This window comes from Dryobates pubescens, chromosome 19 (genome assembly GCF_014839835.1).
Source record: "Dryobates pubescens isolate bDryPub1 chromosome 19, bDryPub1.pri, whole genome shotgun sequence".
In the NCBI taxonomy this organism is placed as follows: Eukaryota; Metazoa; Chordata; class Aves; order Piciformes; family Picidae; genus Dryobates; species Dryobates pubescens.
The window spans coordinates 9,390,102-9,417,834 of record NC_071630.1 but is presented as its reverse complement, the minus strand read 5'-3'; the positions used below and the strand labels follow the sequence as shown (position 1 = coordinate 9,417,834).

Genomic DNA, 27,733 nt, shown 5'->3' with positions numbered 1-27,733 from the left:
GTTAGGGGCAGCCAACCCTTGGCCCTCAGCGGGGGCAGGACCAGCCCGCCAGCCCCGCGCTCCCTCCGCGTCGACTCCTTTCCTCAGTCCCTCAGCAGGCGGCCACCCCCTGCCGCGCCCCTGCCTCAGATGAAGTGGATCCAGGCGGTGCTGTCAGGGTCTTGCGGGAGTCCGGCAGCGGGCACGACGCGCTGCCGGCCCCGCAGCCGGTAGTTCGCGCCTTCGTTGTTGTCCCAGTATTCGGCGCCGGCGACACGGTAGCGGACGGCAAACTCTAGCGTGGCCTCGGCGGCGGCGCCCAAGGGCAGGAAGAAGGCGAAGCGGTCGGTGAAGCCGTCCGCCGGCCCGGGCGGCTGGTAGGCGGCGGGCACCTCGGCGCAGCTGGCCCAGCTGTTGAGCGTGTAGCGCACCGACACGGCCTTCTCGTAGGCCAGGTTGAGGACGCGCACGGCGCCGCGCAGCCCCGCCAGCTCGGCCCGCACCCACTCCAGCCTCACCTTGTGTTGTCGCACCCGCTCCGCGAAGCCGGGGCTGGCGCCAGGCTGCGGCGGGAAGAGCGGCTCCAGCAGCGGCGACGGCGGTCCGAACAGCACCGGCTCCAGATCGCCCAGCGTCGGCGGCTTCCTGGTCTTGAAGAGGTCGGCGGTGCGCGGCGGTGGCGGGGCGGGCAGCGGCACCTGCGGCAGGTCGGCCTCGCAGAAGTGGCGCACGGAGGTGAGTTCCAGGCCGAGGGAATCGGCAAACCGCACCGTCTTGCGGCGAGAGGGGCTCTGCTGCAGTGCCGGACGCAGGCTGCGGTCGCCGGGTGTGGGCAGAGACTTGGCGCGGCGGCGCTGCGTGGGGCTGGGGGGCACAGCGGGCAACGTGGGCTCCCGGCCGCGGGGCGGTGGCGGCTTCTTCTCGCCCGCCGCTTCTCGCACCACGGGCTGGGGGGGCGCGGCGTCGCCGTCGGGGCTGCAGCCCCCCTTGCACTGCTCAGCCAGGCTGCCATAGAGGCAAGCGCTGCAGCTGAAGTTGCGGGGCAGGTAGAGCCGGGGCGGCGGCGTGGGCACCGAGGTGTGCAGCGAGCCCGCCTTATCCATGGAGCGGCAGGTGGGAGAGGCGGCGGCTAGCGCAGGACCCGGGGCCTGCCGCACAGCGCCTCGCTCCCGGCTGGCCGGCGCTCCTCCTTTCGAGACGCGGCGTGCAGCTGGCGAAGCGATCTAGCGCCAGGTCCGCCGGCTCTGCCTCTCTCCTGGACCTAGCGGCAGCGGGATCACCTCCACGTTGTCCCCGTCGCGGCCGGTCCCGGGGGATGCCGGCGGGTGCATGTGTCCGCGGCGCTCCGGCCGCTGCTGACGTGCCGGGGTCGGGCAGCGAAATACGCCCCGAGTCATCCTTCCTCCCCCATGGCTCCACGCTGCCTACGCACCCCTCTGACAGCCTCGGTGTCGTCCTAGCCACCTTCCCGAATTAGACCCCGCGGCTGCCAGCCTTCCTCTCCCGGCGGCTCCCCCGTCCTGCTTTCCCCAGTTCTGCGGCTCTGCCGTCCCTCTCTTCCCTCTCTTCCCTCTCTTCCTTTTCCTCCTCCTCCTCCTCCTCGCTGTGTTCTGGGTCTTTCCTCGAGGATCTCATCCAAAAAGAGGAGGCGGGAGGGATTCCCTAGTGGATGCATTAAAATTCATAGCGGCGCTCTCCCTCTCCGTCGCCCGATCCGTTACAGAAATAGCTGCTCAAGGAAGAAGCAAAGCCGGGCTCTGGAAGATTAAACGGGCCCATAAGAAACAGCTGGCTTGCAAGTTGGATCTCGCAGTGTACATTTAAAGGAAGAAATCCAGCTAATCTGCTGTAATGCGTTTATAGTACATCTGGTGGATAAAATACACCTGCTCGTTGCCCTACTACAGTTTTGCATCTGTAGTAAAAGCAGCTCCAGTCTAAACATGGAGAGCCGATGACGAAACATCAGCTTCCAAATTAGCTGTAGTTTAATGAAAAGCAGACTCCAGTGCAGGCAGTTCAGGGCGCTAAAATACTTCTCTAGCAAGCCGCTTCGTTCCAGACTTTCCGTAATCTGCTGCTCGCTTTTAATTAGTAAATTGCATTAAAAACAGTGATCCCGCCACCCTGCCAGGAACTGAGCCTGAACTGTGTTGACATTCGATTCCGATTTAGCTTCTCAGCAGGAGTTTTTACACCTTCATCACTTTATCTGCAGCACTTGATGTTCCTCTGAAAGTCTAGGCGGTGGAAATGCGGCTGATGAGATTAAGGACAGGGCAAGTAAACCCGACGAGGACCAAGAGTTAAAAGCGGGGGGAGTACCTCCAGAACACTGGGAAAAGCTCCTCCTGTCTCACGTCAGAACAATCAGCTTTAGTTCCTTTATCAATAAGTATGAAGATAATTCCTAGGTTGTTGTTGCTGGGCTCCAAATATATTTTTTTTCTTTTTCATGACAGATGACTCATAAACAGGGAATGAAAAATGATGCCCAGCAGTGCTAAATTTGACACCATTGTGCTTCCCAGTGATTTGTCATGGCATTGTCTTGCACTCACGGGATGATCATAGGTCTTGAAAGACGATGTAGTAATAACGTAAGGAATTATATCTGAACTCATTAGCCCAGGATCTTAGGATTGTCTCACTTATCTTTTAACACACACCACAGGAAGGATTCATTAGGCCTCTTTCCCAAGCCTTCCTCACACACAAAAAATGACTATTTCAGGAAAACAACATGAACTCATGAGTGGTATTTTTATACTCCTGCTAAACTGGGGGGATAAAAAGAACAAACCCACAGAATTGTTCAAACAGGCTTAAAGGTGACCTCCTAATTTTATTCATTTATTTATTTCTTTATTTTCAGTAATTTCTAACTGCTGTGATAAAAATTTTCTAACCAGGTAACTCTTGGTTTTGCTGATGTCAATTAAACTTTAAACCCACAAAATAGTAAGAGCCTGCAAAGTCTTTGCGTTTTTTAAACTACCGTGAAACTATCAGAACTAATAAAACTAAATTGGCTTAAACAAGATTAGACATTCAGTGGGTTTGAGCTATGTCTGTGTTGCACATGAGGAACACAACTGTTTGGAGTAATTTAACTTCTGCTGTACTTTACACAATTGAGGTGCCTCAGTAGAGTTTGACTTCCTCCGTTCTGGTAACTTTAGTTGCCTAACTTCTTCATATCATAAACTTGTGTAATGCTCTTGCCTCTGGGCTTCTTCAGGCCTCCTCTCCAGTAATATTTCACAGAGCTAAAAAATCATAATTAACCAACTCCTTTCTTCTCTGATGATGTCAGGCAATGTAGTTCATGGTACTGATTTGAAAATACAGATTTCCCAAAGTCTGTAAACCAAAGACCACCACCCTCAGCAAAAAAATAATAATAACCAAACCAACCAAACAAACAAAAAGAAAAAAAACCAAAACACAATAAGCTTTGGACAAGCTACGTCAAGGCAACATGAGGGACACCCATATGAACTGATTGTCATGACAAGAACATGGTCCAGCTCTTATCATCAGGTAAAACCTGATGGTTCTTTAGCCTTGCAAGGGAAGGAGAATCCTGTATGGGTGTGTGGATAGTGGAGAAAAAGGTAAAGAGGCTTGATATAACTGTATGCCCACTGTGAATAACTTCACAGGTAATCCTTCTGGAGTGGAAGAAAGCCATTCACAGGCTTTTAAAAAAATCAGAATTAAATGGCACTTAAATCATCAAAACTTCAACTAATCCAGGAGGTACTCACATTTGCACTTGCAATTTCCCTCACACACCTCAAGTTGTGGCACCTCAGCCTTGTCTCTTGAGTGTTGTCACCATGTAAGCTCCACCAGAATCCATAACAAAGGTATTTCTCACCTTCTCACTCATTTGCCAACACATCTTGCTGAATCTACTGTGGGAGGTGTGCTGCTGCTTGCTGCTTTTTTTTCACTCTGTTGCTTACTTGCCAAGGGTAAAGTTGTGGGAGCTCTCACATATTTTGCTTCTCAGTGTCCTTATTACTAGGCTGGTCTTCCTTGTCCAATGAATTTAAGACAGACACAGTAAATGAAACTTTTGAACACTGAAATTTAACAAACATACACAGACATTCCCCCAAGTAGCCTGCAGCCTTGTGCATCCTTTTGTGATGTTGAAGCTGTGGTGCAAGTTCAAACTGGAAAACATCAGACACCATTTGTAAAAGGAAGTCCTTTTGGTGTTGCCCACTGTAAATATTTGTACATGGCAAATGCTTACAACCCCAGAGGCGAGCAAGCACAACCACACATACAGAAACCCTGGCTTAATATATGCACTGGTAGGCATCTCTACCCTAATGTAGTTCACAAAACTTTGGACACCTAAGTTTAGAAGTCTAATCTGCCTGTTCATTTACAGTGCTATATTAAGGATATTATCCACAGCTCTTTTCTAAGTGACGCTGTCAATAACAAAGCTGATAAAGAAATCAGCAGGGACCCAGCCAGCCTTCTTGAAGAGGTGCCTATTGTTTTTTCACTGAAAAACAGTGGGGTTATGACAAGGTAGTTTTGAGGGTGCCAGCAGGAATAAAGTAGTCAGAGTGTACATTCTAGAGCTATAGAGTTTTGCTGTAGTTTAGGGTAAGGAAAACAGAAGGTCTTACATTACAGTGAGTGTTGACAGACTTAGCAAATAGCATATGGACCTTGCTTTAATTCCTGCAGATTCCTCTTCCTTTGCAGATTTAAATAGCATGGTCATAGGATAAAGTTTGCCCTAATGACATTGTCCTAGTAACTTTTTGTCGACCTGTCTCTGCATCTTCCAGCTGACATCAAAACTTTTAAAGACAGCCTCTCGTTCTGCCGATGTAGCACTGAGTGGCTCTGACATTTCTGCCGTGCCAAACCGCATTTTAAAATCCCTCTGATGCCTGAGAATTTCCAGCTAACTGAACAGTGACTTTTGGTCTCCTCTTTTGTTAAGATTTAAATGATTCGCAGAGAAAACGGCAAAACTGATGGAGGCAATGAACTGGGAGCTTTCTTCTGCTGCATTTATCAATTGTCTTGACTCCAGTTAACCTCAGAGAAAGCAGATGTTGGCACTGGGGAGCTTTAGACAGAACTACAATGGAACCATTAACAGGGAGGAGTGTCTGTGTGCTGGGGCTTATCCAAAGTGGCTGTTGTCACATGTCCACTTTAACTTTCCAGCAGAGGTTTATTTTTAGTAATGAGAGCTGTAGGCAGATAAAATGGATGTAAAGGCGAAGTGCATTATGATTACATCAGCTTTTGAGATGAAGTTGTGACTCAGTATGTGAATTGGAAAGGTCAGCTTCTACTCTCATTTGTGTCTGTGCAGCTCTTCTGTAGCTGATGAGCTGTGCTGGGGTTACCCTAGAATATCACCCAAGAGTTTCATAATCTGATATGACTACATGAATCTGACAATGGTATTTACACTGACAGTTGGTAAGCCTTGCGTGATGCACTTGTTCTGCACACTTGTACTTTAAAAATACCTTCTCATGTTGTTTCACATGAATGATTAACTCAGACTTTATTTATTTCCTCAAGAAAATATCTTGGTCACATCTCAGAATGCCAGGTTAGACCTAGGTAAAATGCCTGAGGTATGTAAAAAGGATAAAGTATTTGGCTAGAGAACTATGGTATCTTCTGTACCAAATATTGTCTTCACCTAACCAGGATATGCAGTCTGTCTATTTGAGATGCAAGTTGTGTGATCCACAGAGTTGTTATCAGGGATGTTTGATGTCAAACAAAGATCAGTGAATAATTTCCAGGAGGCTGCAGGGCTGCACATTCTGCTAAACAGAGATGTGACACTTGGAAAGGTTGCTTTGTGGTTGGTTTGTGGGTTTTTGTTTTTCTCTTCAAATACTGAGAGCCAAACAAAGATGCAAGATTAACACAAAAATACAATTGTCAGAGTTTACCTCAGTTCATGACCTTGTGAATCTGCCTTACTGTATGATGCTCACACAATTTTATTAGTTAAACATTAACCATCTCTGTTAAATCAGAAGTGATTGGCTTAACACTCTGGAGAGAAGATAAGCTACAAAAAAAAGCTTGCAGTGCACAGTATGAATGTTGTGGCGCTGGAGGTTAGAACAGGACCACCATTTGTAAGAGTTTACCTCAGTTCCTGACCTTGTGAATCTGCCTTACTGTATGATGCTCACACAATTGTAAGCATCATTGTAAGAGTTTACCTTGGTTCATGACCTTGTGAATCTGTCTTACTGTATGATGCTCACACAATTTTATTAGTTAAGCATTAACCATCTCTGTTAATTCAGGAGTGATTGGCATAACACTCTGGAGAGAAGATAAGCTACAAAAACAAAGCTTGCAGTGCACAGCATGAATGTTGTGGCACTGGAGGTTAGCACAGGGCCACCATTTTTCTGGCAACAAATCTGATCTTTCAAGTGACACCACCTCTGCTGTGGAGAGAGGAGTGTCAGCTACTGAATAACAAACCAAACAAGCACCCATGCCAAACCCAGCACAGTGCTGCTGGCAGGATTGCTGCCTCCTGCATTCCTTCACTTTTCCTGAAGAAGAAAAGTAAATGTTTTTGTATCTGTCTGGGCAGGCATTTTGTTGCAAGGGGGAAAGTTACAAAGAACATATTAAAAAGTTACAAAAGTTCATTATAGTTGATACTGTGGATCTAGATACATGTTTCATCTCTTCCGGTACTATGGATATCTGAAAATATCAGCCAATGACTACTTGGAATCAAGCTCTACTTGATTAATTCCCAGGAAACAGTTATTTTGTAGTAGTAAGCCCTCCTAACTACTATTCAGGAATAGAATAGAATAGAATAGAATAGAATAGAATAGAATAGAATAGAATAGAATAGAATAGAATAGAATAGAATAGAATAGACCAGGTTGGAAGAGACCTTCAAGATCATCATGTCCAACCCATCAACCAATCCAACCCACCTAAACAACTAAACCATGGCACCAAGCACCCCATCAAGTCTCCTCCTGAACACCTCCAATGATGGTGACTCCACCACCTCCCCGGGCAGCCCATTCCAATGGGCAATCACTCTCTCTGTATAGAACTTGTTCCTAACATCCAGCCTAAACCTCCCCTGGCACAGCCTGAGACTGTGTCCTCTTGTTCTAGTGCTGGCTGCCTGGGAGAAGAGACCAACATCTGCCTGTCTACAACCTCCCTTCAGGTAGTTGTAGAGAGCAATAAGGTCACCCCTGAGTCTCCTCCTCTCCAGGCTAAGCAACCCCAGCTCCCTCAGCCTCTCCTCGTAGGGCTTGTGTTCCAAACCCCTCACCAACTTCGTTGCCCTTCTCTGGACTCGCTCCAGCAAGTCAACCTCCTTCCTAAACTGAGGGGCCCAGAACTGGGCACAGTACTTGAGGTGCGGCCTAACCAGTGCAGTGTACAGGGGCACAATGACCTCCCTGCTCCTGCTGGCCACACTGTTCCTGATGCAGGCCAGGATGCCATTGGCCCTCTTGGCTGCCTGGGCACACTGCAGGCTCATGTTCAGCCTACCATCGACCAGTACCCCCAGGTCCCTCTCTACCTGGCCGCTCTCCAGCCACTCGGACCCCAGCCTGTAGCACTGCATGGGGTTGTTGTGGCCAATGTGACACAAATGTCATTCTGACAGAACAGAGACACTCTCTAACATACCATTTCCTTCTTTCTATGATATTCTCTAATCTGTTTTTCATATTTAAATACAAACCACAATCTTTACTAAAGAAGCATCCTTCACAGGAAGCCCCAAGATAAAGGAATCCTTACATGCTTGTTTCAGTCCTGTTCTCCACTAAATAGAAAATTCAAGCATATACAGATATCTGTGAAACTAGTAACATTTTCCATAGCCTAGTGGGGAAAAGATAGTCTCCCCCACTCAGACCACTGAAAGTAGTTCCAGTGAGAAAACTGAAAAATGAACTGCATTACCAGTTAACAGTAGGTAAAGCCAACCATGTAGTAATTAGAAGTTGCAGTGACTGCAGATAGGTACTAAATTCCTTAGGACTACAGGGGGGAAAAAAAGTTCACATTTGGAGGGAAAACCATACACTTCATTTCCCCATTTTCCAGTGTTTTATGCCAGGAAAGGATTTTGCTGAGGTTTTTGAAACTGTCAGATCAGAGGTTTTACAATGTGGTGCAAGATATTTCCAGAACCACACTGGCAGATTATTGCTACAGAGAGAGATCAGAAAAGCTGCCAGTGAAGGGGCTAGAACATAAAGAAACAAATATACAGCACTTAAGCCATCACAAGCTTAATGAAGCTTTGAGTCCTTGAATACACTGGGCTCTTGTAGCACGGGAAACAGCGGCTTCTTGTTTACGTGTTACCTCTCTCAAGAATAATGCCAATCCCAATCAAGGAAAGGAAACTTCAGGGCTGGAGCAGCTAGAAGTGCTTCCTGTGTTCAAGGTGCTAAACCAAAACAAGCAAAGAGGGAATTCTTGACAACAATGTGAAAACACAATGATGGCACACCTGAAAGTTAAATTAACACTTACCCTCCTTTTGTTTTAGGTAAACTTCCAAAGGACTGATTCCAGAGGACTCGCTGTCAAAACCCAGAGCCAGAGTGAAAATCTGCCTCTAATTCCATTGTTTTGACAGAAAACAATCAGCTTGCCAGCAGGCAATTTCTTTAAGTGAAGGGAATTCAGGAATTAAACACAAACCACTCAGGATGCTTTCACTGCCAGCAGAAGCAAGCATGAGCACCCCATGCGTGTGGCGAGACACTGGATCAGGTTGCCCAGGGAGGTGGTGGAAGCCTCAACCCTGGAGGTTTTTAAGGCCACGCTGGATGTGGCTCTGAGCAACCTGATGTTGTGTGAGGTGTCCCTGCCCATGGCAGGGGGTTTGGAACTGGATGATCTCTGAGGTCCCTTCCAACCTTAACAATTCTATGATTCTATATGAAGATACCTAAGACAGCCACAGCTTCAGGAGGCTGGCCAGGAAAGCTGCCTGTTCACAGGTGCTTGCATACAAATTCATCTCACAGTCCATGAGACTTCCACGCTGCACGTTTTTGATCCTTCTCTAACATCCAGCCCCTGACCACTCTTCCAGTAATTTTTTTCCTAATATGCAACCTAAACCTCCCCTGGTGCAACTTGGTGAGAGACTTTTGAGGGTGTCAGGCAGTGATAGTACTGGGGGGAATGGAGCAAGACTAGAAATGGGTAGATTCAGACTGTGTGGGGATTGAAGATATGCCACACGATTGGATGTTAGGAAGAAGTTCTTCCCCATGATTGTGGTGAGACACTGGAACAGATTGCCCAGGGAAGCCTCATCTCTGTCTGGATGTGGCTCTGGGCAACCTGATGTAGTATGAGGTGTCCCTGCCCATGGCAGGGGGGTTGGAACTAGATGATCCTTGAGGTCCCTTCCAACCCTAATGATTCTATAATTCTATGATACATGGAGTGAAGGAGGAATGCTATGGTAAAGAAGTTATACCTCTCTGACCAGCTGGGTCAGGCTCTTCTCCCAGGCACCTTGTGACAGGACAAGAGCGCATGGCCTAAAGCTGTACCAGGGCAGGTTTATGTTGGATGTTAGGAAGCACTTCCTCACAGAAGGGCTGATTAGGCACTGGGATTGACTGCCCAGGGAGGTGGTGGAGTCACCATCCCTGGAGGTCTTTAAGAAAAGCGTGGATGTGGCCCTTGGTGGCCATGGTTTAGCTGATATGGTGGTGTTAGGTCATAGGCTGGACTTGGTGATCTCAGAGGTCTTTTCCAGCCTCAATAATTTTGTGATTCTGTGAACTCTCAGCAACAGCAAACATGTGCCTCAAAAATACATGAGGCTTCCCTGACCTCTGCACAGCCATTATCTTATTCTCAGTCGGTTCTCAAATGTGTGTCAGTTTGTTGTGCCTTTAGACTGTCTCTGAATAGTGAAAGTTTCACGAGGATCAGTCTGCCAGAGATGTGACTTTTGTCCATGGGCCGAATCTGTTCTGAATAACGAAGAAGCCTGAACCGAGCAGAATCATCCTGCAGCAGGGACGAGGCTGTTGCTCCTAAAAGGGCAGTCACTCTGTTACAAAAAGGATTGTAGACGATCGAATCCCTTGCTGCGAAGGGCCTGGCGCGTTCTTACCGAGTTGGCGCCGGCAGCCGGGAAGCTCTCGCTGCTGCGGGACCCGCTCCGGGCGTTGCTATGGACGCCGAGCACGGGTTGCATAGCGGCGCATTGCTACGGACTCCGCGCAGGCGGCTTAGGGCGCCGCCTAGTTACGCATGGGCTTTGCAGGTCAAGTCGGATGGACAGGAATCGAGCCGGAGGGAGCCGGTTTCGATCGTCTGAAATCCTTTTTATAATAGAGTAGATACAGGCTTTTTATTTTAAAATGCCTTTTTAAACTATAAATTAATAGAAATTTTTGGTATCTATATAAAACCAAAGAGATTTCTGTCTGTTTAAGCCCTCACACTAATAGCTGCAAGTTTAAATCATTTTTTATCTCTACCCCACTCCTCCCCAACCCAGTCCTCCAAAGACTTTTCAAGCATTCTGGGCATTTGGAGACGAGGCAGCAGCACCGGGGACTTGACGGGGCGGCACACGGCAGTGCCGAAAATGAAACACGCGGTGGCAGCACTGACAGGGCGGCACGGTTGCAATGTCGGCGAGTAAACACACGGTGGCAGCACTGAGCACAGACAGGGCAGCACACGCTGTTGCGCAGTTGCAGTGTCGACAATTAAGCATATGGTGGCAGCACTGAGCACTGACAAGGCGGCACAGCTGCAATGTGGACAATTAAACACAGGGCGGCAGCACTGGGCACCGAGAGGGCGGAACACGCTGCTGCACAGCTGCAATGCCGACAATTAAACACGCGGAGGCAGCAGTGAGCACTGACGGGCCATGTCCTGCCTCTGCGTCGGGAGCAGTCAGTTTGGCCCTGTTCAGATTTTTTTCCGTTTAAATTTGAAATAAAAACACAACACACACAAAAGAAAATCCACTATTTTAAACGCACATATACCCAATTTAGATGTCAAAGCCTTATGTGGCTCTACTTGGGATTTGCTTTTATGTTCTAGAAGCTTTTATGTATGATAGACAGGATCCAAGGAGGTCATTTCAGTCTTTTTTTACATATAAATGAATACCATTCTTCAATATCTAGATAAACAGCAGAGCTTTTTCTCTGTTGGAACATCTCACACTAATACTTACAGTTTTGAATGCTTTTTAATCCCCTCCGAGAAATGTTCAGGTATTTCAAACGTTCAGGGCTGCAAGCACCCTCTTTGGGAGGCTGGCTCCATCCCTCACTCGCCTGCACCCCAACACTTGCCCGGTAATGGGCTGGGCCACCTCTCCCGCGCTGCGGCTTCTCGGGGGCCGCCAAGCCAAACAACATCGCTCGGAGAGGCTGCGGCGTGCCCAGGGCGCCGGCACTTGCAGGGGGGCAGCGCTCTAGGGGCAGGGCTCCGGGGCAGCGCTCCGGGGGGACAGTCCCGCGCGATACTTCGTGGGCAATGCAGTCCGCGCCCGCGGTTTCAGCGTGCTGAACATAAGGTCTGTGCAATTCTCCATTGTTTGTTTTGCAGGATATGGTTATTAAGTTACGCAGCAGCCTTTTTGCTGTGCCAGCTCTCTGTAGCTTCGCTGCATCGAAGGCCAATAGCGAATGCTCCCTTCTGCGTGGAAGAGGTCGTTCCAAGGGGTACTGTTAACTATCTTTGTACCAAGTCTGGGCACTTACTAAACATTTTCACTTGTAAATGCGACTTTTTATTAACACTTGAAAGAATTACTTTCTTCTAGTGTTCAGATCTTGATGTGAGTCTAGAACACGTTTTAAGCTTTTGTACTTAATCAACTTAATGTACTTAACCAAGTAAGGAGAGTGGAGAGCTCAGCACAAACCGTGTATCATTCAGTGCTGGCAACTAAATAAAATCTTCATCATGCCATGTTTTTCTTGCGGGAGCGGAGCAGCTCCCCGGGCGGCCGCCCCCGCGGGCTCCCCCACGGCTGCAGCGGCTCCGTGCGGAGCGGGGCCGGCGCGGGCTGGGTTATTTTTGTGAAGGAGGGAAGCGGAAATCGTGCACTGCGGAAACGTGGAAAAAAAGTTTCAGCATCCCCAAATCTGGGTGGTGGCGGCGGAGCGCTCGGCGCGGCCCCTAGTGCGTGTGGGGGCCCCCGCAGCAGCAGCTTCGGGTGGGTGCGTGGGGGTCCCACAGGGGCAGAGGGCCCCGGCGAGCCTTTTCCCGCCTTTGCCCCGCACAGCTCCCGCTGCCCGGGCAGCAGCAGCCCCAGCCAACCCGGGAGTTCTGCCTCCCAAAGGGAGCCGCCCCAGTCACCGCGCCCGCCCTCCAACCCTTTGCTGCCACCCCTGCGTCAGCCCGGAGCTCTCCAATCGCGGGATGCTCGCTGCTCGCTTTGGACGTTGAGGGTAGTTCAGAGGGTGCTGGCTGGCATTCTGAGCTCTAGAACTCAGAGGCTGAAGAGTTGTAAGTGGCTTCTAAAGCTGCTTTAATTCCCCCTCTTCACCCCCTGTGGTGATCGCTGTTCTCAGCACTTCCCAAACGTGACAATGAGAATTCAGGGATCAGAGTGCCTTAGCAATCAGGCATTCCCATGGCATGAGACAGTCAGCAGCCAGGAAGCTGTTCGGGGGCATCAGGAACAAAAAGAGGAGTGTAAAAAAGACTCTCCTGTAGATTTTTACTGGTACATCACATGAAGTAACATTTAAATAATGATGAACAACACACTTAGGCCTATTTGTATTTTCTTTCCCCCCCCCTTTTTATTAACATGTCAAAATGGCATCAAATTCAGAAAAAACAGGACAACTTTCTGTGAAGCTTCTACTGGTGAAACTGCAACACTGAAACTACACTTGTAAATGCAAGGAAACCTTCTGAACTTTCTAAAGAAGTACCTAAATGCACAGGAAGTGCAAAAGTGAACACATGGAAGCACACATTCTTGAGAACAGTCACTCTTGGACTTGTTCTGTTAGTAAAATGGTAATCTTAGTTTTCAGCAGTATTGTTTCCTCTGGATCTATCAAATTTAATCTTCCGGAAAACAAGAACCGCGTCGACAACACAGACAACACACAGTGTGAGACCAAACACCTACAAAAACAATCAGCAGGTTAGTTTCCCCATGCACTACCTTCTACTGCAGAGACTCATCTACCAGTCCTCAAAGCAGTCCACACATCTTCCTAACTTGTCTCTAGCCTTCGAAATGCATGTGTGATGAGAGAGCTGATGAATTAAATAGCATCCAGGTTTAAAACCCATCAGCAGCTTTGTCTGATGTTTGTGTGAAGCCTTGGAGTGGTGTGTTCTCCTTGAAAGCTAAGCTTTATGCAAGACAATGCTTTTATCCTAAATGAAACCCCTTCTGTCTCTTTAAGGACTGCCTAATTAATGGTATTGGCCTGGAGAAAAGTCAGTGTCTGTCAAAACAAGCCTAGCAGGAAAAGAATAATGCTCCTCTCCTCTGAAGCTCTGAAGGGGAAATACCTTCAAAGTGAAGAAAATGTGTGTAACTATATAAAAAATATGCAACTTCAGGCAGACAACTGGAAAAATGGCTTTGCAGAACAGCCATGGAGTAAACTTGGATGGCTCTCACTCTTCAGCCCAGCCCCAAGTTTCTTGGATGTTAGGAACAAGTTCTACACTGTGACGGTGCTGGAACACTGGAACAGGTTGCCCAGGGAGGTAGTGGAGGCCTTATCCCTGGAGATATTCAAGGTCAGGCTCGACAAGACTCTGAGCAACCTGATCTAGTGGAGGATGTCCCTGTTGACTGCAGGGGGGTTGGACTAGATGACCTTTGGCAGTCCCTTCCAACCCAATCCATTCTATGATTCCGTAGTTCTAGGTTTTAAAATGGATTTGTCCTAATCAGGAAATACTGCTGAGGCAAGCTGAAAAGATGGAAGTTCTGCCCAAACTCTAGGAGTTTCCAGTATTTCTATTTATATATAAATATACCCATAATTTAGTAATACTAAATATAATATACTGAATATACTACTTAGTAATATATTTAATATATAAAAACTATTAAATATATTATCAACTTACTGAGGATTATTTTTTGTAGTACACTACAGTGAATTTGCACTCATTTTTCTTTTCTGCATACATTGTCCCACAAGGGTTATTTTCATGGTCTTGCCACAATGGAAGCCCACCAAGCAGGTCACACCCTACCTACTGTAAGAACTGCAATTTGTTAATAATGCTCCTACTTACTCCTCCAGCCAGTGTCCCATTGTTGGTCTTGATAATTACTGCGAACAGGCACACAATGAGCAGGAACAACGCTGCAATCACCGAGTTCAAAACATCCTGCAACAGCCAGTGGAAGTGAAAGACTTACTCTGAAATCTAGGTCTGAAAGAAAACCTGAGTAGCTCCCAATATCCTGTGTTTCCAGCAAAATTGCTGGAATTACACCCACGTCCATGGTGACACCCAGTGGTCTGATGTCAAAACCAGTGTTTTCTGACAAAACTTCCTCATTTTACTTTGGGTTGGGGTTTTTTGGCAAATTCATGCACTTTGGCTACGCCTCACAGGCTAAAGCTGCAGTGACTTTAGGAGGGAAGGCAGAGAAGGCAGCCAGTGTTTAAGGTCAAGTGTAGGTTTGATTTGTGAGGGGGAAAGTGCAGCATCATGAAGTTGTGTGAATGATGCTCATTAGAGGAAGGACTATTAAGGGGTATGGGTCAGTTCTGTAGAAATCAATGCAGAGGAACAATCACCCAGTCAGGAAAAATGGGTTCACAGAGACACTGGCTTTGTCTTTAACATTACAGGACCAGTATCTGAAATGGTTGGACAACAACCCTCTGGACGGGATCCAGAAGAGGCCACAAAGATGATCAGAGGGCTGCAGCACCTCTTCTACCAGGGCAGGCTGTGAGAGTTGGGATTGTGCGGCCTGGAGCAGCATTTCAACATCTGAAGGGGACCTACAGGAAGGCTGGGGAGGGACTCTAGAAGGGCTTGTGGTGATAGAATGAGGGGTAATGGTTTAGAACTAGAGCAGGGTAGACATTGGACATTAGGGAGTTCTTTACAATGAGGGTAATGGAACACTGGAACAGGTTGCCCAGAGATGTGATTGAGGCCCTGTCCCTGAAGACATTCAAAATCAGGCTCGATGTGTCCCTGGGCAGCCTGCTCTAGTTGGAGGTGTCCCTGCTGACTGCGGGGGACTTGGACAGGATGACCTTTGAGGGTCCCTTCCAACCCGATGCATTCTGTGATTGTGTGACGGGTGAGCGCCCCCCCGGTGTAGGGCCGGCCGGTACTCACGGCCAGCGGCCAGAAGAGCCAGCTCAGCTTTTTATCGAGCTTTAGCAAGTAGAACAGGAAGAGCAGCACGGTGATGATCATCTCCATGCCCGCCAGCGCCGTGTACGCCCCGCGGGACTGGGACTGCAAAAAGAGCAGGAAGGCCACCAAGGCCAGCACCTGCGGGGACAGGGTAGCGAGGGTTAACCGGTGGTTAACGGGGCGTTAGCACCGCCCCGCCCCGCTCCCCGCCCTCTCAGGAGCGGAGGGACCCCCGCAGGGGGCCTGCCCCGCTCCCCTCAGGCCCTGCCTACCGTGCGGAGGATCTTCAGGGCGCCCCGCAAAGAGTAGGGGTAGCCGGTGTCCACGACCGCCATGGTAGCGGAGCGGGGCTGGGCCGCGCAGCTTCCGCGCCTCAGGCGTAGTCCCGGCCTGGCCCCAGCCCTCTCCCCGCGGCGGAAGTGAGCGCGCGCGGCCGGAAGCGGGCCGCCCGCGCCAGTGGCGGTGGCCGCGGCGGGGATGGGCGATGTGGCGGCTGGGTGCCACCTGGGCGCGGCCCGCGGCGCTGCGCGGGGCCCGGCCGCGGCGGGGAGCGACGATTGGAGTCCCCGGAGCCGCCTGCGCGGGCGGAGTGGCCGCGAGCTCCTCGGCGACCGGCCTGGCGCTGCGCTCCCGGCCCGGCCCCAGCGGCGCTGGCGGCTGTAAGTCCGCGGCGGGTAGCGGGGCCGGGGGATCTGGGGCGGCGGTAGCCCGAGCTCGACGCAGCGGCGGCGGTCCCGCTGGCAAGGGGAGGGCGGACGGGTTGCTGACAGCCGCTCCCTGAACGTGTAAAGGGGAGGCGGCGGGGCGGGTGGGGGAGATGCAGAGGGCATCGCTCCGTTCTTTATAAAGCTGTGCATCAGCGATGGCATCGCTGTGAGGAGCTACGGAGCCTCTGTACAAGGCAGAGCTCGGCTCTCAATTCCCTCTTCTTCAGACTAAGTAAATCTACAGCTTTCTCTTTCTTCTGGTGGCTCTGATAACCCTTGTGCCCCCTCGCCAGCAGCGGTTGGGTTCCGACACTACCCTTTCTGGGCACCTGATAAGGTTCAGTAATCCTAGCATTGCTGGCACAAGTTTTATACAGGCAGTTTTGAGATGCAAGTCATCTCCATTGCTCATCTTGGAGGTGTCCTAAAATCTTTACCCCTGCTCAGCTTGCTGGTTAGGCCTCTGAGGTCCTTTCCATAATTTTTTTTTCCCTGATGGAAACCCATCGAGGATCAGCAGTAACAAAAGTCTGCTCAAAGGGTGTAGGCGCTCACCGTCGGCCTCTTGGTAGTGTCAAGGCCAGTGGAGAACGTAGGCTAAATCTGTGTCAGTGCACGCCACAACCTGTCTGGTAAGGTTGCCTGTAACCTTAAAGCTTGATCATCTAGCAAAAAATTCATAGGGGGGGGGGTGTCACATTGAGAGGCTCTGGATATGAAGACCTCCCTGGTTGTAACTGCTGTTTATTTCCATTCTAGATAAACATCTGATAAAAGAAGATGATAGAAAGACGGTTGTAAGTGTTTGTATTTTGTTCAGAAAGCTATGGAAAAGGTTGCTCTGAACAACCTTGCCTGTGTGTTTTTCTGGATTTGGAATCAATTTTAGACTAGAGCAGGGTGGATTTAGGTTGGACAACAGCAGGGAGTTCTTCACAATGAGAGTGGTGAGATACTGGAATGGCTGCCCCAGGATGTGGTTGAGGCTCCATCCCTCGAGACAATCAAGGTCCAACTTGATGGGACCCTGAGCAACCTGATCTAGTTGGAGGTGTCCCTGCTGACTCTAGGGGCTTGGACAAGGTGACCTTTGAGGGTCCCTTCCAACCTGATGCAGTCTGTGAAGCTGTGATTACTTTAAGCTATAAATTATTTTAGGACAGATGCAACAAAGTTTTCTTAGTTTGTTTTCAGATGCCTGAGCAATTAAAATAAACAGAATGCATTGTAAGGTTTTAGCTATCCAATGGATAGTGGAATTACCAGTACAGTAGGCATTTAAGTTGAAAGTTGAGATGAGGTCTCTGAGGTGAGTTGTGTTGGGGAGCCACAGTCCCACAAGTGACCATCAGAAGCTCTTGGGGCCATGGGAGGGAGGCTAGGAAATGGCTGGGAATTTGGAAGCAATGGCAGCCTGCTGGTTGCAGAGGTTCACAAGAGTAGAGCTGCCCTTGCCTGGTGAATTATTGAATAGTTTGGGTTGGAAGTGACCTTAAAGATCATCTAGTTCCAACACCCCTGCCGTGGGCAGGGACACCTCCCACTAGCCCAGGTTGCTCAAGGCCTCATCCAACCTGGCCTTGAACACTTCCAGGGCCGAGGGCATCCACAGCCTCCCTGGACAACCTGTTCTGGTGTCTCACCTGTCAAGAGTTTCATCCTGATCTCCAGTCTAAATTTCCTCTCTCCCAGCCTAAGGGAGGACATAGGTGAGTAGAGGGGGACAGTTACATCCCGTGTCCAACCTGACCTTGAAGAGAGGCAGTTGGTATGTGTGGGAGGGAGAGAAGTGGTGGCCTGCAGGGAGTCAGAATCCAAAGGGATCTCCAGTGTCTTCCTGTAAAGCAACTTATTTCCATTGTAAGGCTATTCCATATTGCTCTGGAAAGAGTGGCCTCTGCATGTGTCCTCTGCTGCTATCTGACAGCCTGGTTTGTAAAGGTGCTCCTGTTTTTCCTCAGATATGTATCGAGGGGAACATTGCAAGTGGCAAAACAACATGCCTGGATTACTTTGCACAGACCACCAGCATTGAGGTACTGGGTGTATTTTTTTTTCTCTCTTTACATCATCAAGCAGCTGCTTGTCTTGACAAATTTGACAGTTAGCTGGGAAGTGTTGTCCTTTCTTGGGCTGATGAGAGAGGAGCTGCAGGTCGTGAGCCAGGGCACTGAACAGGACACCTCCCACAAGCATTGATGTCACAGAGGAGAAATTTAGGTCATATGTAATACAGTACAGGATGCCAAAATATCAGTAAAACCTGTGAGTGAGAGTCTCTGCTCCTGGAGTTGGTTTCTGCTGTAAAGTACCAGCAATCCACATGGGTTGGGCCTGTTTGGACATGCCTGTTTGCTCTTTCCTGTCACTTAAATCGCAGATATGTCTTGTAATAAGCAAGCAGAAATGCTGTAAAAATCCTGCTGTGGTGTGATGGAGATGCCAGGAAATGGATGGCTTTGTTAATGAATGAAAGAACTGGTAGAACTCCTTAGACTGGGGTGGTGTTGGATTTCATGTTGCTTGCAAGAAGCTTAGGGGAAGAGCAGGCTTGCTGTACTTTAGCCAAAGCTAAGATCAAAGCTCAGTGAGCAACTGTTTGTATATCCAGCAGGTATGAATCCTTTTCCCAGCAGACCAGGGAACATACTTTAGGGTTCCTCATAGAAGTGCTGGGCTGCCTGGGAGTGTTTGGTGATTAACTCCAATGGAGTAAATAACTGTGAAGACAAAGGGCAAGTAAACTTGAGCTTGAAGTAGTGCAGCATTTTAGGCAAAGCCAGTTAACTTCCCAGGCCTGGCTGTACAGCACTGCTGGAGTTTCAGACCCTGTTTGAGCCAGAGAAGTCTCTTACGATTTTTACCTATTCAGAACAGAAGCTCTGTGGTGAATTCTGTGGAAGTTTTGAATACCTTTTGTTTGTTAGAGCACAAATACAAAAATATATTATGGTAGCAGTCTGATCCTCTTTTCCTTTCCTGGCAAGTGTTACTGTGTGAGAAGTCCATTTGTGAGGGAATGGACTGGGTGATCTTAAAGGTCTCTTCCAGCCAAATATATCCTGTGATTCCGTGCAGCTGGCACTCAGCTGAGCCATTGTGTCCCTTATGTTGTACTGATTTTGACTTGAGAAAAGGAAATTCTATCCACACTCACTAAGTAATCAGTCAAGAGTTTTATTTTGGCAGTTAAAAAATGCAAAAAAAAAAGATGTTGTATAATGCAGCTCCTCTATTTTTAAAGTGTTCATCATTACCTTCTGTATGACAGGGTTCAGTTGTTTTTTTGGCTGAGCTTTCCAATACAAGTCCTGAACACTCTGACTTCACTGAGCATTTTTATATAGTTACAGACTTGCAGGGGCAAATCAAGGATTTGGAACCCACAAGATGATTAATGTGGAGTAATTCTTTTTCCCAAGGTTTTGACAGAACCAGTGGCTAAGTGGAGGAATGTCCGTGGTCACAACATCCTGGTAAGTGGCAGAAATAATGTCTACAGTTACAGTTGCTGCATGGGGACTTGTTACCATTCAGCAAAACTCTTAGAGAAGGTGTGGTCATTATCTTAGACAGCAAAAAATAAAGCTCTATGATGCAGAAGGATCTTTTACTGTCATTAGGGGATGCATCAGATAGAAACATTGCATGTGACAGGGTGCACCTGCAGCCCAGAAGGCTTATGCCAGCCTGGGCTGCATCAAAAGCAGTGTGGCCAGAAATGGAGAGAGGGGATTCTGCCACGCTGTTCTGCTCTGGAGAGACCTCACCTGCAGTACTGTGTCCTGCTATGGAGCCCTCAACACAGGAATGCCATGGACCTGATGGAGCAGATCCAGGGGGGACATAAAAATGATCAGGCATGAGGACAGGCTGAGGGAGCTGGTTTTGTTCAGCCTGGAGAAGAGATGGCTCTAGGGAGACCTAATAGCAGCCTGGCAGTACCTGAAAGGGGCTGCAAGAAGGCTGCAGAGGGACTGCTTGCAAAGGCCTGCAAGGACAGGTCGAGGGGCAGTGATTTGAAATGAGAGAAGAGATTTAGATTCAATGTTAGGAACAAGTTCTGCACCATGAGGGTGGTGAAACACCAGAACAGATTGCTCAGGGAGGTAGTTGAGGCCCCATCCCTGGAGATATTCAAGGTCAGGCTGGACAAGTCTCTGAGCAGCCTGATCTAGGATGTCCCTTCTGACTGCAGGGAGGTTAGTCTGGATGACCTTTGGAGGTCCCTTCCAACCCAAACTGTTCTATGATTCTATTCCATGATTCTATGAAATGTCCCTCACAGAAGGGAATCACCACCACCAACTCTTTTTCTTGGTAGACAGTTTTGACAGGTGGTGCTGACTGCCTCACCTTACCCTAAGCACCCAGCTTTATTTATTTCTGCCTTTTTTTGCTGTTTGAACTCACAAAAATGTCTGCTTTGTTCTTGCTTCCAGGGCTTAATGTACCAAGATGCTTCAAGATGGGGGATAACTCTGCAGACTTACATCCAGCTTACAATGCTGGAGCAGCATACCAAGCCAATGGTGAACAACCTTTTCCTTTTAATGGAAAACAAAAAATTAGATGCAGTCCTGAGTAGTAACAAGAGACACAGAGGAGGCCACAAAGATGATTGCAGGGCTGGAGTACCTCTGCTATGGAGACAGGCTGAAATAATTGGGGCTGTTCAGCTTGGAGAAGAGAAGGCTTCAGGGAGACCTTAGAGCTGCATTTCAGTGTGTGAAGGGGACCTGCTGAGAAGGGCTTATAGGGATAGGACGAGGGGCAATGGTTTGAAACTGGAGCAGGGCAAATTTAGGTTGGACATCAGGAGGAAGCTCTTCACAATGGGGGTGGTGAAGCACTGGAACAGGTTGCCCAGAGATATATTTAAAGCCCCTTCCCTGGAGACATTCAAGATCTGGCTCGATGTGGCCCTGGGCAGGCTGATCTACTTGGAGGTGTCCCTGCTGACTGCAGGGGGGTTGGACAAGACAACCTTTGAGGGTCCCTTCCAACCCAGTGCAGTCTGTGAAAGAAAGAAGCATGCTGAAAAATGTGAAGTGGTCAGTGACTGTGAAGTTTTGCTTTGTAGATTTCCCCTGTGAGAATGATGGAGAGATCAATCCACAGTGCAAAGTACATTTTTGTAGAGAACCTGTACCGCAGGTATGGTGTTGCATTTGGGACTGGGCTTTTGGGCCTTAATTAGATTATGCCTATGTACAATTGACTGATTTCTTTGGTAATTTGCATCTAAGTGCTCTGTGAAATCTGTCAGATCTGTGTTAGGGTGGCAAGAAGGTGTGCTGCCCTTTGGTTGAATAAAATCTGTAGAACATGAGCCAAGTGAGAGCCTTTTCTAGAAGTGTATTTAGAGCATCTCTAAGAGCACCACATACTGAAGCTATCTGCTCTCCAGCTGAATACAAAAGTCTTGCTTGAAGCAAAGCAAACACACGCTGAGCAGGTGGAAACCCATGAGGATGTGAAGAGTGACACTGTAGGAGGGAGAGAACTGGATAGTGCTGTCCCACCTAGCATCCAGGGTTGGCATTTCTTGCAAGCAGGAACTTGAGGGACAAGCAGGAGCTTAGGTCACATAGTATTGCTCAGAATCAGGATTCACAGGAACAAAGGAGACTGGTGAGTACAGAAAGATCAAGGGCCGTTTGCCTCTAAGGTCCCAGGTTGCTCTGAGAGGTTGTGGATGTCCCCTACCTGGAGGTGCTCAAGGCCAGGTTGGATAAGGCCTTGAGCAACCTGGGCTAGTGGGCAGTATCCTTGCCCATGTCATTGGGCCTGGAACTCAATCATTAATATCCCTTTGAAGCCAAACCATTCTAGGATTCCATGATCTTTAAGGTCCCTTCCAAACTAAGCCATTCTATGAATCTGAATGAGGTCCCCACTCCTAGATGTGCATGGAACAGAGGCAGAGCACTCAGGCCCAACCTGGTTTATTTTGTCCTGGGGGTAAGACTGAAACAAACTATTTACTATATGGGTGATGAGAATTTGCCCTTCCTCTACTAACAAGCAGTGGTCTGGGGTGTGGGTTTGGTTTTATGATTGTTTGCAGTGCATATCACAGATGCTTGTTTGAAATGATTTTTCAGGGGTCTTCAGGGACAAACCCAATTGCTTGTTCCTGTCTGCAGGGAGAGTGGCTGCATGCCACAAGGTGTCACCCATGCTACACAAGTCGTCGTGGAGCTGCTTTGAAATTTTAATGAGACAGTTCAGATGCCAGGCGAGCAGAAGAGGGTCTCAGTCTTACAGAGGGAGAATCCCTTGTAATCTCTCACACAAGCTTTTCTCTTTGAGGAGAGTGATTGGTTGAAGCATGGGGTGAAGAGCTGTGGGACTACCAGGAGTATCAGCTCTTTTCTGACCCAGTGTCACCCAGTGTTTGTGTTTGGCTTTGCAGGCTCTTTCCCAGGGAGACAAATAGAGTAAGCTTTACAGAGCTGATGGAAGGCTTAAATTGTGAGCAATTGCTGTGAGCTTCTCCTGCAGGAGTGTCCCAGACCTTACCACCAGTGCACAGCTGAGTTTAGCACTGAGAGAGACACTGTGTTAGGTGTAAAACTATAGAAGAACGTGAGTATGCATAGCATGTTCTAGAGTAAGCTTTGTGCCCTGTGAATTCAGGGAGTTTTGTGACACAGAGCTGGTTCTGTTCACCTTTAACTTCTGCAATAACAAACTTCAGTTGATAGGATTCAAATATCAGCAAAGTTTGGGAATAAAAATACCTTTTTGTGTCTTTTTGGAGTTTGAGCCTGATACAGAGTCCTCTGCCCTATGGACAGAGGGAAGGCAAAGGCATGGTGTCTGCAGGGCAGGTCAATACAGAACTGAGCTGGAAGTACCTTCTAGGAGCAGACCAGTGGAGCTTTGTCTTGTACCTCATTTCTTCTGGCCTTCCCCACTTTCCCCATACACCTTGGAGAAAAGCAGCAGGAAATGCTGTGTGTTCCTGCTAGCCAGAAACACAACTGCTGCATTACAGAAGCACTGAATTGTGTTGTCCCATTTCTGAGGCAAGAGATTCAGCTGGATGACAGATAAAGAAGGGAGGTACAGACAGGGGCATGCTTTCTTGCCTGTTGAAGTGGAAATATTGTTCTGGGTTATCACAGAATCATAGAATGGTGGGAGTTGGAAGGAACCTCTGGAGATCGTTGAGTCTAACCCCTCTGCCAGAGCAGGGTCACCTAGGGCAGGTCACACAGGAGCACATCCAGATGGGTCTTGAAAGTCTTAATAATGGAGACTCCACAACTTCTCTGGGCAGCCTGCTGCAGGGCTCTGTCACCCTTAAATCAGAAGTTTTTGGAGGAGAAAGAAGGAGAATGAGAAAAAATGAGCTTGTTTGTTTTAGTATCTGTAGGGTCTGGAGAACAGGTCTCAGGAGTGGCTGAGGGAACTGGGGTTGCTCAGCCTGGAGAAGAGGAGGCTGAGGGGAGACATTGTTGCTCTCTACAGCTCCCTGAATGGAGGTTGGAGCTAGGTGGAAGTTGGTCTCTTCTCCCAAGTAACAAGTCCTAGGATGAGAGGAAATGGCCTCAGGTTGCACCAGGAGAGGTTTAGATTGGACATTAAAAGAGGCTTCTTCCCTGAAAGGTTTCTTAAGCACTGGAGCAGGCTGCCCAGGGAGGTGGTTGAATCCCCATCCCTGGAGGTGTTTCAAAGAGGCCTTGATGTGTTGCTGAGGTCCACGGTTTAGCTCCAGCCTTGTTAGAGCTAGAGAATGCTTGGACTGGATGATCCTAAAGGTCATTTCCAACTGAAACAATTCTGGGATTCATATGTGCTGGAGTAAATTTGGAGTCATTTTAGTTAGATGAAAACCCATCAGTTTGGAACTGACCTCTGTATGCTTTCCCTGGGTGATGGCTGTTCTGTTTATTCAGTGGGAAGATGCCAGAGGTGGATTATGTTGTCCTGAGTGAATGGTTTGACTGGATCCAGAAGAACACTGATGTTTCAGTTGATTTGATCGGTAAGGCTTGGATGGCATCTGCAGGGGCGTGTTTGTGGGTAGGGTTTCCTTACTAGGAGAAAACAATAATTCTTTCTTGGGTAATAAATAATCACTTTGTTCAGGTAATAAATAATAATTCAGGTAATAAATAATAAATAAGAGTGGCTGCCATTGTCTAGCATCAGACAGCATGAATTTGTGGGTGGTTCATGGACTGACTAATGCCAAAGGGGAGGTTCAGTGGTGGGGCTTAAGCCAGGATTCTTTCCTTCTAGACTATGTAAACCGAGTTTCTTTGCTTTTAAAGTTGATCTTTGTTGTAACTTTTTGTTACCACAGTTTATCTGCAGACTTCTCCTGAAGTTTGTTATGAGAGGTTAAAGAGAAGATGCAGAGAAGAGGAAAAGATCATTCCTCTGGTAAGGAGTTCCTTCAGTATTTGTGGTTACCATGTCTTTGAAAACCAGAATGCTTCCAATCTAATCACTAAAATTGTATCCTGAGGGTATTGCCAGCATGTGAGGCTGCTGTTTCCACTGCAAATTAAGACTTTGATTGATTTAATTTAATTTAGGATCTGCCATGCCCACTGGCTTCCCAAGTGTGGTGTTTTAGTTATCAGTGCCCTGTAGCTCATTGCTTGGGTGCAGCATTCATCCACTCTTAATGTTCCCCAAGATGTAAAGAGGGCACTGAATGGTGTAACAACATGCAGCTGAAGCACAGAGAGCTGTGCTTGCAGGTGCTGAAGGTTTAGGTGGGCACTTTCTGCTGTCTGCTATCACCAGGATGTGTCTGCAGGAAATGTCTCTGCAAAGAAACATCTTGAAAATGATTAGGGTGGGAGTGTGCTCAAAAATCAGCTCCTGACACTGAGTGATGGTTCAGGAAACAAGCTTTCACCAAGAGGAAGCCCACCCAGGAGTACCTCTGGAGTTGGGTGGTTTCAGTAGAGCAATTGTCAGGTGAAGGTGGATGCAAAGAGCTAGATTTTTGGGCCATGTGAGATGTTATCTTGGAGAATAAATCCTCCTTACAATGGATTTGAGGAGACATTGTGTAACTTTGCAGCTCTGCCTAGGGGTGGGAGAACAAAAATGGATGAAGGTTCAGTAGTCTGCATGAAAAAACCTTAAGAGCTGATGGCAGGCAGAAGGGCTTTTACAGGGAATGGAGTTAGGAGGTGAACAGGGAATTTTAGGGGTATATAGTATGACAGGAAGTGCCTCCTTGCCATAGTCTTTGCAAGTCCTGCCCTTTATGTCCTTACATTGGTGTATTTTCCTCTGTAAAATCTTCAACCATGCTTTATGGGAGGGGAAATGTAGTTCTTGATCTTCAAAGGAGCTAAGAGCCCTATGCTCCTGTAAGCTGTGCCTTGGAGTGAAATCTTGCACTGGGAATTAATTTTTCTCAGAAGCCTTCTGTTTTGTTAGTGGCTTCTATTGCAGTTCTTAAATAATTCCAAATGTATAAAACCAAGAATGTGTGTTTCATCCCTGAACATCTGTTATTTGAATCCCTCTTTTCTAGGAGTATTTAGAAGCTATCCATCAGCTCTATGAAGAGTGGCTCATCAAACACACACTGTTTGAAGTTTCCTGCCCAGTGCTTGTAAGTATTGTGTTGTTTATAACCAGTTAAGCCTGTGGAAGATGGTGCACTTCAGGTAGTGTTCTGTGTGACAAGGAAATCCACCTGCTCTTCTAATAACCTCTAAAGAAGGAAAACCACAGAGAAGTGTTTATAGCTATCCACAGAGTACAGCATAAAAGTCTGGGCTTCCATCTCTGGTGGAATTTGAGGCTCTGCTCCCTGTGCTTGTTTGAAGGTTAGACCTGGAACTTTTCAGGGGATGTCAGCTTCTGGACAGAAAGCTAATGGAGAAAGCTCTAGGAGTGTCCTAGAACGGCTCAGGTTGGAAGGGACCTTGGAGATCATCTACTCCAACCTCCCTGCCATGGGCAGGGACACCTCCCAACTAGACTTGGCTGCTCAAGGCTTCATCCACCCTGGCCTTCAACACCCCTAGGGAGCAGGCATCCACAACCTCCCTGGGCAATCTGTTCCAGAATCTCACCACCCTCATACTGCTCTCCTTCAGCTTCAAACCATTCCCCCTTGTCCTCTCTCTAGACAGCCTCTTGAAAGTCCTTCTGCAGCCTTCCTGTAGGATCCCTTCAGATATTGGAAAGCAGCTCTGAGGTTCCCGCAGTCTTCTCTAGGCTGAACAACCCCAGCTCTCTCAGCCTGTCCTTATAGCAGAGATGCTCCAGCCCTTGGATCATCTTTGTAGGCTCCTCTGGGGTCACTCCAACAGTTCTGTGTCCTTCTTATGCTGGGGACACCAGAACTGGAGGCAGTGTTGGAGGTGGGGTCTCAGCAGAGCAGAGTAGAGGGGCAGAATCCCCTCTTGCCTTTGTGGCTGCTGCTTTTTCTTAGCTATGACTTGTGCGCTGGTGTGGCACCATGCAGAAATGAAGCCCTTGTGCAGCCTGCCATTCTCTGTCTCTCTTGCTGTTCTCTTTTGCCTAAGACCAACCACAGTTTGTGTTGTCAGTTATTTCTAATTTCATCTTCTTCTTTCCAAGGTCATTGGAGCTGACCACGACATGCAGAAAATGATAGAGAAGTACGAAGAAAACAGGGACCAAATCCTCAACCCATCAAACAGACACCACCAGTTATAGGAGTCTGCCACTGCTGCATTTTAAACACATCAAGTCTGATCTGGGGGCAATTTGGGGTATTTATAATATTTCTAAATATTAGTTGGTGGTGGTTTTTGGGGTTTTCTTCAGTATGCTTTGTAGAATGTTGTGAACTTGCTGCTCTGAGATGTTCAGACACAAATCCTAAGCAGAGTAGAAATCAAATCCCTTTCCTGTGTTTAGGTTCTCTGCCAGCTTTACTGTGTCAGTTTTAGCCAGATAAAGTGTGGCTTTTTCCTCTCATTTCCAACTTTGTTGCTTCCTCTGAAGTAACCTAAGTTTCTTCTTAAGTTTTTTTTCTCCAAAGACAACCCCATTTTTGTATTTTGAAAGAATCAGTTCCAGCAGAGCCTGAAGGGGTGTGAGCCACCCTCTCCAGTTTGGTGTTAGCAGCAGAATATAAAGGAATCATTTTACATGACAGATGTGCTGGACACAGAGCACCTTTCTTTGGTGGTTTGCTGTTCCTTGTGTAGTTTTTCATTTAGAGGCAGGGTGGGGGGTATTTAATATTAGAGAATGGAACCAACCTAAACAGGTTGTTTGTTTTGTGTCATAAATGTGAAATGCTTGCAGTCTGCTCTAGACATGTAGATAAAAAGTACTGTAGTCATCATAAATAGCTGGGTTTAAGCCTGGAATTTATTTGCTTCTGATTCTTGATTTAAACCACAGAATTTTAATAACCCCCACAGGGGGAAAAACCAGCTCAGAAAACCCCAAATGGTTAGGAAGAACAGAAAGGTACCTGAAAGAAGATGAAGGAGGTTGTGTTGACCTAGCCAACAGTTAGACCCCTTCACAGCTGCTTGCTTCCTTCTTCCTCAGCAGAGCAGGGGAGAACATGAAGAGCAAAATTAAAGACTCTTTTTGGGTTAAGATAGAGGAAGTGTGAAGGAAAGAAGGGAAGAAAAACCCCAATGGCAGGAGCTGATCACGTCCCCCAGGCAGACTGATCCCAGTCT

General features: G+C 47.9%; 3 protein-coding genes across 4 annotated transcripts; 1 reads left to right on the top strand and 2 right to left on the bottom strand.

The window, feature by feature from the left end:
* Positions 1 to 57: 57 nt before the first annotated feature.
* On the bottom strand, positions 58 to 1,104 carry LOC128898134 (protein phosphatase 1 regulatory subunit 3E-like). The gene has a single exon (XM_054169888.1). The coding sequence runs from the start codon at positions 1,080 to 1,082 to the stop codon at positions 126 to 128; it is 957 nt and encodes a 318-aa protein (XP_054025863.1). The 5' UTR covers positions 1,083 to 1,104; the 3' UTR covers positions 58 to 125.
* On the top strand, positions 624 to 27,726 carry TK2 (thymidine kinase 2). 2 transcript variants are annotated; one of them, XM_054169890.1, is made up of 10 exons: positions 15,796 to 16,031; positions 16,839 to 16,876; positions 18,041 to 18,115; positions 19,502 to 19,555; positions 20,522 to 20,611; positions 21,163 to 21,236; positions 23,987 to 24,075; positions 24,397 to 24,476; positions 25,591 to 25,671; positions 26,649 to 27,726. In XM_054169890.1, exons 1-10 carry the CDS (start codon positions 15,857 to 15,859, stop codon positions 26,745 to 26,747), a joined length of 855 nt encoding a protein of 284 aa, XP_054025865.1. In that variant the 5' UTR covers positions 15,796 to 15,856; the 3' UTR covers positions 26,748 to 27,726. The 2 variants fall into 2 exon arrangements, with proteins under 2 accessions (XP_054025866.1, XP_054025865.1); XM_054169891.1 differs by lacking the exons at positions 15,796 to 16,031; positions 16,839 to 16,876 and adding an exon at positions 624 to 714.
* Positions 13,006 to 15,781, bottom strand: CKLF (chemokine like factor). Its single transcript, XM_054169893.1, has 4 exons — positions 15,645 to 15,781; positions 15,352 to 15,510; positions 14,284 to 14,379; positions 13,006 to 13,146 (listed from the first exon to the last, which is right to left on the bottom strand). Exons 1-4 carry the CDS (start codon positions 15,705 to 15,707, stop codon positions 13,042 to 13,044), a joined length of 423 nt encoding a protein of 140 aa, XP_054025868.1. The 5' UTR covers positions 15,708 to 15,781; the 3' UTR covers positions 13,006 to 13,041.
* Positions 27,727 to 27,733: the final 7 nt, after the last annotated feature.